The following is a 15332-nucleotide window of genomic DNA, read 5'->3' as shown; positions in this document are numbered from 1 at the left end:
TCCCTCCCCCGCCGGACACTGACCACCGCCCCTCCCTCCCCCGCCGGACACTGACCACCGCCCGCCGGACACTGACCGCCCCTCCCTCCCCCGCCGGACACTGACCGCCCCTCCCTCCCCCGCCGGACACTGACCGCCCCTCCCTCCCCCGCCAGACACTGACCACCGCCCCTCCCTCCCCCGCCGGACACTGACCACCGCCCCTCCCTCCCCCGCCGGACACTGACCACCGCCCCTCCCTCCCCCGCCGGACACTGACCACCGCCCGCCGGACACTGACCGCCCCCCGCCGGACACTGACCGCCCCCCGCCGGACACTGACCGCCCCTCCCTCCCCCGCCGGACACTGACCGCCCCTCCCTCCCCCGCCGGACACTGACCGCCCCTCCCTCCCCCGCCGGACACTGACCGCCCCTCCCTCCCCCGCCGGACACTGACCGCCCCTCCCTCCCCCGCCGGACACTGACCGCCCCTCCCTCCCCCGCCGGACACTGACCGCCCCTCCCTCCCCCGCCGGACACTGACCGCCCCTCCCTCCCCCGCCGGACACTGACCACCGCCCCTCCCTCCCCCGCCGGACACTGACCACCGCCCCTCCCTCCCCCGCCGGACACTGACCACCGCCCCTCCCTCCCCCGCCGGACACTGACCGCCCCTCCCTCCCCCGCCGGACACTGACCACCGCCCCTCCCTCCCCCGCCGGACACTGACCACCGCCCCTCCCTCCCCCGCCGGACACTGACCACCGCCCCTCCCTCCCCCGCCGGACACTGACCTCCGACTGTGCAGAATTGGCCGAATTTGTCCTGCGAGGCCACCCGCAGCCCGTTGTCCAGCAGCGAGATGCGGGTCTGGTATTTGTCGTGTCCGCTGCTCTTGGCGAACACGGGCCGGGGGAGGTTGGGCAGCGGCGATGAGAGCGGCACCGCGGGGTAGCCGCAGCTGCTGAAGGGCCGCGAGGCGGGGAGGCCGCACCTGCAACAGAGACACAGAGAGAGTCAGAGTCAGTCCCCAGGCCCCGGACCCCGGACCGGCCGCTCCGCCGCCGCTTCACCTCCGCATTTGGCTCCATCGCCGCAGCCTCGCCGCGCGCGCCGCCATCTTGGATCCGGGGATTACTTCCGGTCCCCGCCCGATAACCCCTTCCGGGTCACCGCCTCCCGGCAACCGGATCAGTATGAACCTCAACCGTGAGTACCGACCGTGCAGCACTCCCTCAGTACTGACCCTCTGACAGTGCCGCACTCCCTCAGTACTGACCCGCTGACAGTGCGGCACTCCCTCAGTACTGACCCTCTGACAGTGCGGCACTCCCTCAGTACTGACCCTCTGACAGTGCGGCACTCCCTCAGTACTGACCCTCTGACAGTGCGGCACTCCCTCAGTACTGACCCTCTGACAGTGCGGCACTCCCTCAGTACTGACCCTCTGACAGTGCGGCACTCCCTCAGTAGTGACCCTCTGACATTGCGGCACTCCCTCAGTACTGACCCTCTGACAGTGCGGCACTCCCTCAGTACTGACCCTCTGACAGTGCGGCACCCCCTCAGTACTGACCCTCTGACAGTGCAGCACTCCCTCAGTACTGACCCTCTGACAGTGCGGCACTCCCTCAGTACTGACCCTCTGACAGTGCGGCACTCCCTCAGTACTGACCCTCTGACAGTGCAGCAACCCCTCAGTACTGACCCTCTGACAGTGCAGCACTCCCTCAGTACTGACCCTCTGACAGTGCGGCACTCCCTCAGTACTGACCCTCTGACGGTGCGACACTCCCTCAGTACTGACCCTCTGACGGTGCGGCACTCCCTCAGTACTGACCCTCTGACAGTGCGGCACTCCCTCAGTACTGACCCTCTGACAGCGCGGCACTCCCTCAGTACTGACCCTCTGACAGCGCGGCACTCCCTCAGTACTGACCCTCTGACAGTGCGGCACTCCCTCAGTACTGACCCTCTGACAGTGCAGCACTCCCTCAGTAGTGACCCTCTGACGGTGCGACACTCCCTCAGTACTGACCCTCTGACAGTGCAGCACTCCCTCAGTACTGACCCTCTGACAGTGCGGCACTCCCTCAGTACTGACCCTCTGACAGTGCGGCACTCCCTCAGTAGTGACCCTCTGACGGTGCGACACTCCCTCAGTACTGACCCTCTGACAGTGCGGCACTCCCTCAGTACTGACCCTCTGACAGTGCGGCACTCCCTCAGTACTGACCCTCTGACAGTGCAGCACCCCCTCAGTACTGACCCTCTGACAGTGCGGCACTCCCTCAGTACTGACCCTCTGACAGTGCGGCACTCCCTCAGTAGTGACCCTCTGACGGTGCGGCACTCCCTCAGTACTGACCCTCTGACAGTGCAGCACCCCCTCAGTACTGACCCTCTGACAGTGCAGCACTCCCTCAGTACTGACCCTCTGACAGTGCGGCACTCCCTCAGTACTGACCCTCTGACAGTGCGGCACTCCCTCAGTACTGACCCTCTGACAGTGCGGCACTCCCTCAGTACTGACCCTCTGACAGTGCGGCACTCCCTCAGTACTGACCCTCTGACAGTGCAGCACTCCGCCAGTACTGACCCTCTGACAGTGCAGCGCTCCCTCAGTACTGACCCTCTGACAGTGCGGCACTCCCTCAGTACTGACCCTCTGACAGTGCGGCACTCCCTCAGTACTGACCCTCTGACAGTGCGGCACTCCCTCAGTACTGACCCTCTGACAGTGCGGCACTCCCTCAGTACTGACCCTCTGACAGTGCGGCACTCCCTCAGTACTGACCCTCTGACAGTGCGGCACTCCCTCAGTACTGACCCTCCGACAGTGCGGCACTCCCTCAGTACTGACCCTCCGACAGTGCGGCACTCCCTCAGTACTGACCCTCCGACAGTGCGGCACTCCCTCAGTACTGACCCTCTGACAGTGCGGCACTCCCTCAGTACTGACCCTCTGACAGTGCGGCACTCCCTCAGTACTGACCCTCCGACAGTGCGGCGCTCCCTCAGTACTGACCCTCCGACAGTGCGGCGCTCCCTCAGTACTGGCCCTCCGACAGTGCGGCACTCCCTCAGTACTGACCCTCTGACAGTGCGGCACTCCCTCAGTACTGACCCTCTGACAGTGCGGCACTCCCTCAGTACTGACCCTCTGACAGTGCGGCGCTCCCTCAGTACTGACCCTCTGACAGTGCGGCGCTCCCTCAGTACTGACCCTCTGACAGTGCGGCGCTCCCTCAGTACTGACCCTCTGACAGTGCGGCACTCCCTCAGTACTGACCCTCTGACAGTGCGGCACTCCCTCAGTACTGACCCTCTGACAGTGCGGCACTCCCTCGGTACTGACCCTCTGACAGTGTGGCACTCCCTCAGTACTGACCCTCTGACAGTGCGGCACTCCCTCAGTACTAACTCTCTGACAGTGCGGCACTCCCTCAGTACTGACCCTCTGACAGTGCAGCGCTCCCTCAGTACTGACCCTCTGACAGTGCGGCACTCCCTCAGTACTGACCCTCTGACAGTGCGGCACTCCCTCAGTACTGACCCTCTGACAGTGCAGCACTCCCTCAGTACTGACCCTCTGACAGTGCAGCACTCCCTCAGTACTGACCCTCTGACAGTGCAGCACTCCCTCAGTACTGACCCTCTGACAGTGCGGCACTCCCTCAGTACTGACCCTCTGACAGTGCGGCACTCCCTCAGTACTGACCCTCTGACAGTGCAGCACTCCCTCAGTACTGACCCTCTGACAGTGCTGCACTCCCTCAGTACTGACCCTCTGACAGTGCGGCACTCCCTCAGTACTGACCCTCTGACAGTGCAGCACCCCCTCAGTACTGACCCTCTGACAGTGCAGCACTCCCTCAGTACTGACCCTCTGACGGTGCGACACTCCCTCAGTACTGACCCTCTGACAGTGCGGCACTCCCTCAGTACTGACCCTCTGACAGTGCGGCACTCCCTCAGTACTGACCCTCTGACAGTGCGGCACTCCCTCAGTACTGACCCTCTGAGAGTGCGGCACTCCCTCAGTACTGACCCTCTGACAGTGCGGCACTCCCTCAGTACTGACCCTCTGACAGTGCGGCACTCCCTCAGTACTGACCCTCTGACAGTGCGGCACTCCCTCAGTAGTGACCCTCTGACAGTGCGGCACTCCCTCAGTACTGACCCTCTGACAGTGCGGCACCCCCTCAGTACTGACCCTCTGACAGTGCGGCACCCCCTCAGTACTGACCCTCTGACAGTGCAGCACTCCCTCAGTACTGACCCTCTGACAGTGCGGCACTCCCTCAGTACTGACCCTCTGACAGTGCGGCACTCCCTCAGTACTGACCCTCTGACAGTGCAGCAACCCCTCAGTACTGACCCTCTGACAGTGCAGCACTCCCTCAGTACTGACCCTCTGACAGTGCGGCACTCCCTCAGTACTGACCCTCTGACGGTGCGACACTCCCTCAGTACTGACCCTCTGACGGTGCGGCACTCCCTCAGTACTGACCCTCTGACAGTGCGGCACTCCCTCAGTACTGACCCTCTGACAGCGCGGCACTCCCTCAGTACTGACCCTCTGACAGCGCGGCACTCCCTCAGTACTGACCCTCTGACAGTGCGGCACTCCCTCAGTACTGACCCTCTGACAGTGCAGCACTCCCTCAGTAGTGACCCTCTGACGGTGCGACACTCCCTCAGTACTGACCCTCTGACAGTGCAGCACTCCCTCAGTACTGACCCTCTGACAGTGCGGCACTCCCTCAGTACTGACCCTCTGACAGTGCGGCACTCCCTCAGTAGTGACCCTCTGACGGTGCGACACTCCCTCAGTACTGACCCTCTGACAGTGCGGCACTCCCTCAGTACTGACCCTCTGACAGTGCGGCACTCCCTCAGTACTGACCCTCTGACAGTGCAGCACCCCCTCAGTACTGACCCTCTGACAGTGCGGCACTCCCTCAGTACTGACCCTCTGACAGTGCGGCACTCCCTCAGTAGTGACCCTCTGACGGTGCGGCACTCCCTCAGTACTGACCCTCTGACAGTGCAGCACCCCCTCAGTACTGACCCTCTGACAGTGCAGCACTCCCTCAGTACTGACCCTCTGACAGTGCGGCACTCCCTCAGTACTGACCCTCTGACAGTGCGGCACTCCCTCAGTACTGACCCTCTGACAGTGCGGCACTCCCTCAGTACTGACCCTCTGACAGTGCGGCACTCCCTCAGTACTGACCCTCTGACAGTGCAGCACTCCGCCAGTACTGACCCTCTGACAGTGCAGCGCTCCCTCAGTACTGACCCTCTGACAGTGCGGCACTCCCTCAGTACTGACCCTCTGACAGTGCGGCACTCCCTCAGTACTGACCCTCTGACAGTGCGGCACTCCCTCAGTACTGACCCTCTGACAGTGCGGCACTCCCTCAGTACTGACCCTCTGACAGTGCGGCACTCCCTCAGTACTGACCCTCTGACAGTGCGGCACTCCCTCAGTACTGACCCTCCGACAGTGCGGCACTCCCTCAGTACTGACCCTCCGACAGTGCGGCACTCCCTCAGTACTGACACTCCGACAGTGCGGCACTCCCTCAGTACTGACCCTCTGACAGTGCGGCACTCCCTCAGTACTGACCCTCTAACAGTGCGGCACTCCCTCAGTACTGACCCTCCGACAGTGCGGCGCTCCCTCAGTACTGACCCTCCGACAGTGCGGCGCTCCCTCAGTACTGGCCCTCCGACAGTGCGGCACTCCCTCAGTACTGACCCTCTGACAGTGCGGCACTCCCTCAGTACTGACCCTCTGACAGTGCGGCACTCCCTCAGTACTGACCCTCTGACAGTGCGGCGCTCCCTCAGTACTGACCCTCTGACAGTGCGGCGCTCCCTCAGTACTGACCCTCTGACAGTGCGGCGCTCCCTCAGTACTGACCCTCTGACAGTGCGGCACTCCCTCAGTACTGACCCTCTGACAGTGCGGCACTCCCTCAGTACTGACCCTCTGACAGTGCGGCACTCCCTCGGTACTGACCCTCTGACAGTGTAGCACTCCCTCAGTACTGACCCTCTGACAGTGCGGCACTCCCTCAGTACTAACTCTCTGACAGTGCGGCACTCCCTCAGTACTGACCCTCTGACAGTGCAGCGCTCCCTCAGTACTGACCCTCTGACAGTGCGGCACTCCCTCAGTACTGACCCTCTGACAGTGCGGCACTCCCTCAGTACTGACCCTCTGACAGTGCGGCACTCCCTCAGTACTGACCCTCTGACAGTGCGGCGCTCCCTCAGTACTGACCCTCTGACAGTGCGGCACTCCCTCAGTACTGACCCTCTGACAGTGCAGTACTCCCTCGCTACTGACCCTCTGACAGTGCAGCACTCCCTCAGTACTGACCCTCGACAGTGCGGCACTCCCTCCGTACTCACCCTCTGACAGTGCGGCACTCCCTCAGTACTGACCCTCTGACAGTGCAGCACTCCCTCAGTACTGACCCTCTGACAGTGCGGCACTCCCTCAGTACTGACCCTCTGACAGTGCGGCACTCTCTCAGTACTGACCCTCTGACAGTGCGGCACTCCCTCAGTACTGACCCTCTGACAGTGTGGCACTCCCTCAGTACTGACCCTCTGACAGTGCGGCACTCCCTCAGTACTGACCCTCTGACAGTGCGGCACTCCCTCAGTACTGACCCTCTGACAGTGCGGCACTCTCTCAGTACTGACCCTCTGACAGTGCAGCACTCCCTCAGTACTGACCCTCTGACAGTGCAGCACTCCCTCAGTACTGACCCTCTGACAGTGCGGCACTCCCTCAGTACTGACCCTCTGACAGTGCGGCACTCCCTCAGTACTGACCCTCTGACAATGCGGCACTCCCTCAGTACTGACCCTCTGACAGTGCGGCGCTCCCTCAGTACTGACCCTCTGACAGTGCGGCACTCCCTCAGTACTGACCCTCTGACAGTGCGGCGCTCCCTCAGTACTGACCCTCTGACAGTGCGGCGCTCCCTCAGTACTGACCCTCTGACAGTGCGGCACTCCCTCAGTACTGACCCTCTGACAGTGCGGCACTCCCTCAGTACTGACCCTCTGACAGTGCGGCACTCCCTCGGTACTGACCCTCTGACAGTGCAGCACTCCCTCGGTACTGACCCTCTGACAGTGCAGCACTCCCTCGGTACTGACCCTCTGACAGTGCAGCACTCCCTCAGTACTGACCCTCTGACAGTGCGGCATTCCCTCAGTACTGACCCTCGACAGTGCGGCACTCCCTCAGTACTGACCCTCTGACAGCGCGGCACTCCCTCAGTACTGACCCTCTGACAGTGCGGCACTCCCTCAGTACTGACCCTCTGACAATGCGGCACTCCCTCAGTACTGACCCTCTGACAGTGCGGCACTCTCAGCACTGACCCTCTGACAGTGCGGCACTCCCTCAGTACTGACCCTCTGACAGTGCAGCACTCCCTCAGTACTGACCTTCTGACTGTGCGGCACTCCCTCAGTACTGACCCTCTGACAGTGCAGCACTCCCTCAGTACTGATCCTCTGACAGTGCGGCACTCCCTCAGTACTGACCCTCTGACAGCGCGGCACTCCCTCAGTACTGACCCTCTGACAGTGCGGCACTCCCTCAGTACTGACCCTCTGACTGTGCGGCACTGCCTCAGTACTGACCCTCTGACGGTCCAGCACTCCCTCAGTACTGTCCCTCTGATAGTGCAGCACTCCCTCAGTACTGACCCTCTGACAGTGCAGCACTCCCTCAACACTGACCCTCTGACAGTGCAGCACTCCCTCAGTACTGACCCTCTGACAGTGCGGCACTCCCTCAGTACTGACCCTCTGACGGTCCAGCACTCCCTCAGTACTGACCCTCTGACAGTGCGACACTCCCTCAGTACTGACCCTCTGACAGTGCAGCACTCCCTCAGTACTGACCCTCTGACAGTGCGGCACTCCCTCAGTACTGACCCTCTGACAGTGCGGCACTCCCTCAGTACTGACCCTCCGACAGTGCAGCACTCCTTCCGTACTGACCCTCTGACAGTGCGGCACTCCCTCAGTACTGACCCTCCGACAGTGCAGCACTCCCTCAGTACTGACCCTCCGACTGTGCGGCACTCCCTCAGTACTGACCCTCCGACAGTGCAGCACTCCCTCAGTACTGACCCTCTGACAGTGCGGCACTCCCTCAGTACTGACCCTCTGACAGTGCTGCACTCCCTCAGTACTGACTCTCTGACAGTGCAGCACCCCCTCAGTACTGACCCTCTGACAGTGCAGCACTCCCTCAGTACTGACCCTCTGACAGTGCGGCACTCCCTCAGTACTGACCCTCTGACAGTGCGGCACTCCCTCAGTACTGACCCTCTGACAGTGCAGCACTCCCTCAGTACTGACCCTCTGACAGTGCGGCACTCCCTCAGTACTGACCCTCTGACAGTGCGGCACTCCCTCAGTACTGACCCTCTGACAGTGCGGCACTCCCTCAGTACTGACCCTCTGACAGTGCAGCACTCCGCCAGTACTGACCCTCTGACAGTGCAGCGCTCCCTCAGTACTGACCCTCTGACAGTGCGGCACTCCCTCAGTACTGACCCTCTGACAGTGCGGCACTCCCTCAGTACTGACCCTCTGACAGTGCGGCACTCCCTCAGTACTGACCCTCTGACAGTGCGGCACTCCCTCAGTACTGACCCTCTGACAGTGCGGCACTCCCTCAGTACTGACCCTCTGACAGTGCGGCACTCCCTCAGTACTGACCCTCTGACAGTGCGGCACTCCCTCAGTACTGACCCTCCGACAGTGCGGCACTCCCTCAGTACTGACCCTCCGACAGTGCGGCACTCCCTCAGTACTGACCCTCCGACAGTGCGGCACTCCCTCAGTACTGACCCTCTGACAGTGCGGCACTCCCTCAGTACTGACCCTCTAACAGTGCGGCACTCCCTCAGTACTGACCCTCTGACAGTGCGGCGCTCCCTCAGTACTGACCCTCCGACAGTGCGGCGCTCCCTCAGTACTGACCCTCCGACAGTGCGGCACTCCCTCAGTACTGACCCTCTGACAGTGCGGCACTCCCTCAGTACTGACCCTCTGACAGTGCGGCACTCCCTCAGTACTGACCCTCTGACAGTGCGGCGCTCCCTCAGTACTGACCCTCTGACAGTGCGGCGCTCCCTCAGTACTGACCCTCTGACAGTGCGGCACTCCCTCAGTACTGACCCTCTGACAGTGCGGCACTCCCTCAGTACTGACCCTCTGACAGTGCGGCACTCCCTCGGTACTGACCCTCTGACAGTGTAGCACTCCCTCAGTACTGACCCTCTGACAGTGCGGCACTCCCTCAGTACTAACTCTCTGACAGTGCGGCACTCCCTCAGTACTGACCCTCTGACAGTGCAGCGCTCCCTCAGTACTGACCCTCTGACAGTGCGGCACTCCCTCAGTACTGACCCTCTGACAGTGCGGCACTCCCTCAGTACTGACCCTCTGACAGTGCGGCACTCCCTCAGTACTGACCCTCTGACAGTGCGGCGCTCCCTCAGTACTGACCCTCTGACAGTGCGGCACTCCCTCAGTACTGACCCTCTGACAGTGCAGTACTCCCTCGCTACTGACCCTCTGACAGTGCAGCACTCCCTCAGTACTGACCCTCTGACAGTGCGGCATTCCCTCAGTACTGACCCTCGACAGTGCGGCACTCCCTCCGTACTCACCCTCTGACAGCGCGGCACTCCCTCAGTACTGACCCTCTGACAGTGCGGCACTCCCTCAGTACTGACCCTCTGACAGTGCAGCACTCCCTCAGTACTGACCCTCTGACAGTGCGGCACTCCCTCAGTACTGACCCTCTGACAGTGCGGCACTCTCTCAGTACTGACCCTCTGACAGTGCGGCACTCCCTCAGTACTGACCCTCTGACAGTGTGGCACTCCCTCAGTACTGACCCTCTGACAGTGCGGCACTCCCTCAGTACTGACCCTCTGACAGTGCGGCACTCCCTCAGTACTGACCCTCTGACAGTGCGGCACTCTCTCAGTACTGACCCTCTGACAGTGCAGCACTCCCTCAGTACTGACCCTCTGACAGTGCGGCACTCCCTCAGTACTGACCCTCTGACAGTGCAGCACCCCCTCAGTACTGACCCTCTGACAGTGCAGCACTCCCTCAGTACTGACCCTCTGACAGTGCGGCACTCCCTCAGTACTGACCCTCTGACAGTGCGGCACTCCCTCAGTACTGACCCTCTGACAGTGCAGCACTCCCTCAGTACTGACCCTCTGACAGTGCGGCACTCCCTCAGTACTGACCCTCTGACAGTGCGGCACTCCCTCAGTACTGACCCTCTGACAGTGCAGCACTCCGCCAGTACTGACCCTCTGACAGTGCAGCGCTCCCTCAGTACTGACCCTCTGACAGTGCGGCGCTCCCTCAGTACTGACCCTCTGACAGTGCGGCACTCCCTCAGTACTGACCCTCTGACAGTGCGGCACTCCCTCAGTACTGACCCTCTGACAGTGCGGCACTCCCTCAGTACTGACCCTCTGACAGTGCGGCACTCCCTCAGTACTGACCCTCGGACAGTGCGGCACTCCCTCAGTACTGACCCTCCGACAGTGCGGCACTCCCTCAGTACTGACCCTCCGACAGTGCGGCACTCCCTCAGTACTGACCCTCCGACAGTGCGGCACTCCCTCAGTACTGACCCTCTGACAGTGCGGCACTCCCTCAGTACTGACCCTCTAACAGTGCGGCACTCCCTCAGTACTGACCCTCTAACAGTGCGGCACTCCCTCAGTACTGACCCTCTGACAGTGCGGCGCTCCCTCAGTACTGACCCTCCGACAGTGCGGCGCTCCCTCAGTACTGGCCCTCCGACAGTGCGGCACTCCCTCAGTACTGACCCTCTGACAGTGCGGCACTCCCTCAGTACTGACCCTCTGACAGTGCGGCACTCCCTCAGTACTGACCCTCTGACAGTGCGGCGCTCCCTCAGTACTGACCCTCTGACAGTGCGGCGCTCCCTCAGTACTGACCCTCTGACAGTGCGGCGCTCCCTCAGTACTGACCCTCTGACAGTGCGGCACTCCCTCAGTACTGACCCTCTGACAGTGCGGCACTCCCTCAGTACTGACCCTCTGACAGTGCGGCACTCCCTCGGTACTGACCCTCTGACAGTGTAGCACTCCCTCAGTACTGACCCTCTGACAGTGCGGCACTCCCTCAGTACTAACTCTCTGACAGTGCGGCACTCCCTCAGTACTGACCCTCTGACAGTGCAGCGCTCCCTCAGTACTGACCCTCTGACAGTGCGGCACTCCCTCAGTACTGACCCTCTGACAGTGCGGCACTCCCTCAGTACTGACCCTCTGACAGTGCGGCACTCCCTCAGTACTGACCCTCTGACAGTGCGGCGCTCCCTCAGTACTGACCCTCTGACAGTGCGGCACTCCCTCAGTACTGACCCTCTGACAGTGCAGTACTCCCTCGCTACTGACCCTCTGACAGTGCAGCACTCCCTCAGTACTGACCCTCGACAGTGCGGCACTCCCTCCGTACTCACCCTCTGACAGCGCGGCACTCCCTCAGTACTGACCCTCTGACAGTGCGGCACTCCCTCAGTACTGACCCTCTGACAGTGCAGCACTCCCTCAGTACTGACCCTCTGACAGTGCGGCACTCCCTCAGTACTGACCCTCTGACAGTGCGGCACTCTCTCAGTACTGACCCTCTGACAGTGCGGCACTCCCTCAGTACTGACCCTCTGACAGTGTGGCACTCCCTCAGTACTGACCCTCTGACAGTGCGGCACTCCCTCAGTACTGACCCTCTGACAGTGCGGCACTCCCTCAGTACTGACCCTCTGACAGTGCGGCACTCTCTCAGTACTGACCCTCTGACAGTGCAGCACTCCCTCAGTACTGACCCTCTGACAGTGCAGCACTCCCTCAGTACTGACCCTCTGACAGTGCGGCACTCCCTCAGTACTGACCCTCTGACAGTGCGGCACTCCCTCAGTACTGACCCTCTGACAATGCGGCACTCCCTCAGTACTGACCCTCTGACAGTGCGGCGCTCCCTCAGTACTGACCCTCTGACAGTGCGGCACTCCCTCAGTACTGACCCTCTGACAGTGCGGCGCTCCCTCAGTACTGACCCTCTGACAGTGCGGCGCTCCCTCAGTACTGACCCTCTGACAGTGCGGCACTCCCTCAGTACTGACCCTCTGACAGTGCGGCACTCCCTCAGTACTGACCCTCTGACAGTGCGGCACTCCCTCGGTACTGACCCTCTGACAGTGCAGCACTCCCTCGGTACTGACCCTCTGACAGTGCAGCACTCCCTCGGTACTGACCCTCTGACAGTGCAGCACTCCCTCAGTACTGACCCTCTGACAGTGCGGCATTCCCTCAGTACTGACCCTCGACAGTGCGGCACTCCCTCAGTACTGACCCTCTGACAGCGCGGCACTCCCTCAGTACTGACCCTCTGACAGTGCGGCACTCCCTCAGTACTGACCCTCTGACAATGCGGCACTCCCTCAGTACTGACCCTCTGACAGTGCGGCACTCTCAGCACTGACCCTCTGACAGTGCGGCACTCCCTCAGTACTGACCCTCTGACAGTGCAGCACTCCCTCAGTACTGACCTTCTGACTGTGCGGCACTCCCTCAGTACTGACCCTCTGACAGTGCAGCACTCCCTCAGTACTGATCCTCTGACAGTGCGGCACTCCCTCAGTACTGACCCTCTGACAGCGCGGCACTCCCTCAGTACTGACCCTCTGACAGTGCGGCACTCCCTCAGTACTGACCCTCTGACTGTGCGGCACTGCCTCAGTACTGACCCTCTGACGGTCCAGCACTCCCTCAGTACTGTCCCTCTGATAGTGCAGCACTCCCTCAGTACTGACCCTCTGACAGTGCAGCACTCCCTCAACACTGACCCTCTGACAGTGCAGCACTCCCTCAGTACTGACCCTCTGACAGTGCGGCACTCCCTCAGTACTTACCCTCTGACGGTCCAGCACTCCCTCAGTACTGACCCTCTGACAGTGCGACACTCCCTCAGTACTGACCCTCTGACAGTGCAGCACTCCCTCAGTACTGACCCTCTGACAGTGCGGCACTCCCTCAGTACTGACCCTCTGACAGTGCGGCACTCCCTCAGTACTGACCCTCCGACAGTGCAGCACTCCTTCCGTACTGACCCTCTGACAGTGCGGCACTCCCTCAGTACTGACCCTCCGACAGTGCAGCACTCCCTCAGTACTGACCCTCCGACTGTGCGGCACTCCCTCAGTACTGACCCTCCGACAGTGCAGCACTCCCTCAGTACTGACCCTCTGACAGTGCGGCACTCCCTCAGTACTGACCCTCTGACAGTGCTGCACTCCCTCAGTACTGACTCTCTGACAGTGCAGCACCCCCTCAGTACTGACCCTCTGACAGTGCAGCACTCCCTCAGTACTGACCCTCTGACAGTGCGGCACTCCCTCAGTACTGACCCTCTGACAGTGCGGCACTCCCTCAGTACTGACCCTCTGACAGTGCAGCACTCCCTCAGTACTGACCCTCTGACAGTGCGGCACTCCCTCAGTACTGACCCTCTGACAGTGCGGCACTCCCTCAGTACTGACCCTCTGACAGTGCGGCACTCCCTCAGTACTGACCCTCTGACAGTGCAGCACTCCGCCAGTACTGACCCTCTGACAGTGCAGCGCTCCCTCAGTACTGACCCTCTGACAGTGCGGCACTCCCTCAGTACTGACCCTCTGACAGTGCGGCACTCCCTCAGTACTGACCCTCTGACAGTGCGGCACTCCCTCAGTACTGACCCTCTGACAGTGCGGCACTCCCTCAGTACTGACCCTCTGACAGTGCGGCACTCCCTCAGTACTGACCCTCTGACAGTGCGGCACTCCCTCAGTACTGACCCTCTGACAGTGCGGCACTCCCTCAGTACTGACCCTCCGACAGTGCGGCACTCCCTCAGTACTGACCCTCCGACAGTGCGGCACTCCCTCAGTACTGACCCTCCGACAGTGCGGCACTCCCTCAGTACTGACCCTCTGACAGTGCGGCACTCCCTCAGTACTGACCCTCTGACAGTGCGGCACTCCCTCAGTACTGACCCTCTGACAGTGCGGCGCTCCCTCAGTACTGACCCTCCGACAGTGCGGCGCTCCCTCAGTACTGACCCTCTGACAGTGCGGCACTCCCTCAGTACTGACCCTCTGACAGTGCGGCGCTCCCTCAGTACTGACCCTCTGACAGTGCGGCACTCCCTCAGTACTGACCCTCTGACAGTGCAGTACTCCCTCGCTACTGACCCTCTGACAGTGCAGCACTCCCTCAGTACTGACCCTCTGACAGTGCGGCATTCCCTCAGTACTGACCCTCGACAGTGCGGCACTCCCTCCGTACTCACCCTCTGACAGCGCGGCACTCCCTCAGTACTGACCCTCTGACAGTGCGGCACTCCCTCAGTACTGACCCTCTGACAGTGCAGCACTCCCTCAGTACTGACCCTCTGACAGTGCGGCACTCCCTCAGTACTGACCCTCTGACAGTGCGGCACTCTCTCAGTACTGACCCTCTGACAGTGCGGCACTCCCTCAGTACTGACCCTCTGACAGTGTGGCACTCCCTCAGTACTGACCCTCTGACAGTGCGGCACTCCCTCAGTACTGACCCTCTGACAGTGCGGCACTCCCTCAGTACTGACCCTCTGACAGTGCGGCACTCTCTCAGTACTGACCCTCTGACAGTGCAGCACTCCCTCAGTACTGACCCTCTGACAGTGCAGCACTCCCTCAGTACTGACCCTCTGACAGTGCGGCACTCCCTCAGTACTGACCCTCTGACAGTGCGGCACTCCCTCAGTACTGACCCTCTGACAATGCGGCACTCCCTCAGTACTGACCCTCTGACAGTGCGGCGCTCCCTCAGTACTGACCCTCTGACAGTGCGGCACTCCCTCAGTACTGACCCTCTGACAGTGCGGCGCTCCCTCAGTACTGACCCTCTGACAGTGCGGCGCTCCCTCAGTACTGACCCTCTGACAGTGCGGCACTCCCTCAGTACTGACCCTCTGACAGTGCGGCACTCCCTCAGTACTGACCCTCTGACAGTGCGGCACTCCCTCGGTACTGACCCTCTGACAGTGCAGCACTCCCTCGGTACTGACCCTCTGACAGTGCAGCACTCCCTCGGTACTGACCCTCTGACAGTGCAGCACTCCCTCAGTACTGACCCTCTGACAGTGCGGCATTCCCTCAGTACTGACCCTCGACAGTGCGGCACTCCCTCAGTACTGACCCTCTGACAGCGCGGCACTCCCTCA

At 61.6% G+C, this 15332-nt stretch overlaps 2 protein-coding genes across 2 annotated transcripts in view; one reads left to right on the top strand and one right to left on the bottom strand.

The window, feature by feature from the left end:
* The window catches only part of pmpca (peptidase, mitochondrial processing subunit alpha), a 50220-nt gene extending 49053 nt beyond the window's left edge, over positions 1-1167 (bottom strand). The window contains exons 1-2 of the mRNA XM_072488888.1: positions 1055-1167; positions 776-975 (exon numbers count right to left, since the gene is read on the bottom strand). Of these exons, the coding sequence (XP_072344989.1) occupies positions 776-975; positions 1055-1101 (247 nt within the window). The 5' untranslated portion in view covers positions 1102-1167. The remainder of the gene's footprint in view (positions 1-775; positions 976-1054) is intronic.
* Positions 897-15332, top strand: part of entr1 (endosome associated trafficking regulator 1) — a 66239-nt gene continuing 51803 nt past the window's right edge. Inside the window, exon 1 of the mRNA XM_072487814.1 lies at positions 897-1190. Coding sequence (XP_072343915.1) covers positions 1178-1190 — 13 coding nt within the window. The 5' untranslated portion in view covers positions 897-1177. The remainder of the gene's footprint in view (positions 1191-15332) is intronic.

The sequence above is a fragment of the Scyliorhinus torazame genome, chromosome 22 (assembly GCF_047496885.1).
Source record: "Scyliorhinus torazame isolate Kashiwa2021f chromosome 22, sScyTor2.1, whole genome shotgun sequence".
Classification (NCBI taxonomy): domain Eukaryota; kingdom Metazoa; phylum Chordata; class Chondrichthyes; order Carcharhiniformes; family Scyliorhinidae; genus Scyliorhinus; species Scyliorhinus torazame.
This window is presented reverse-complemented; position numbering and strand designations above follow the sequence as displayed.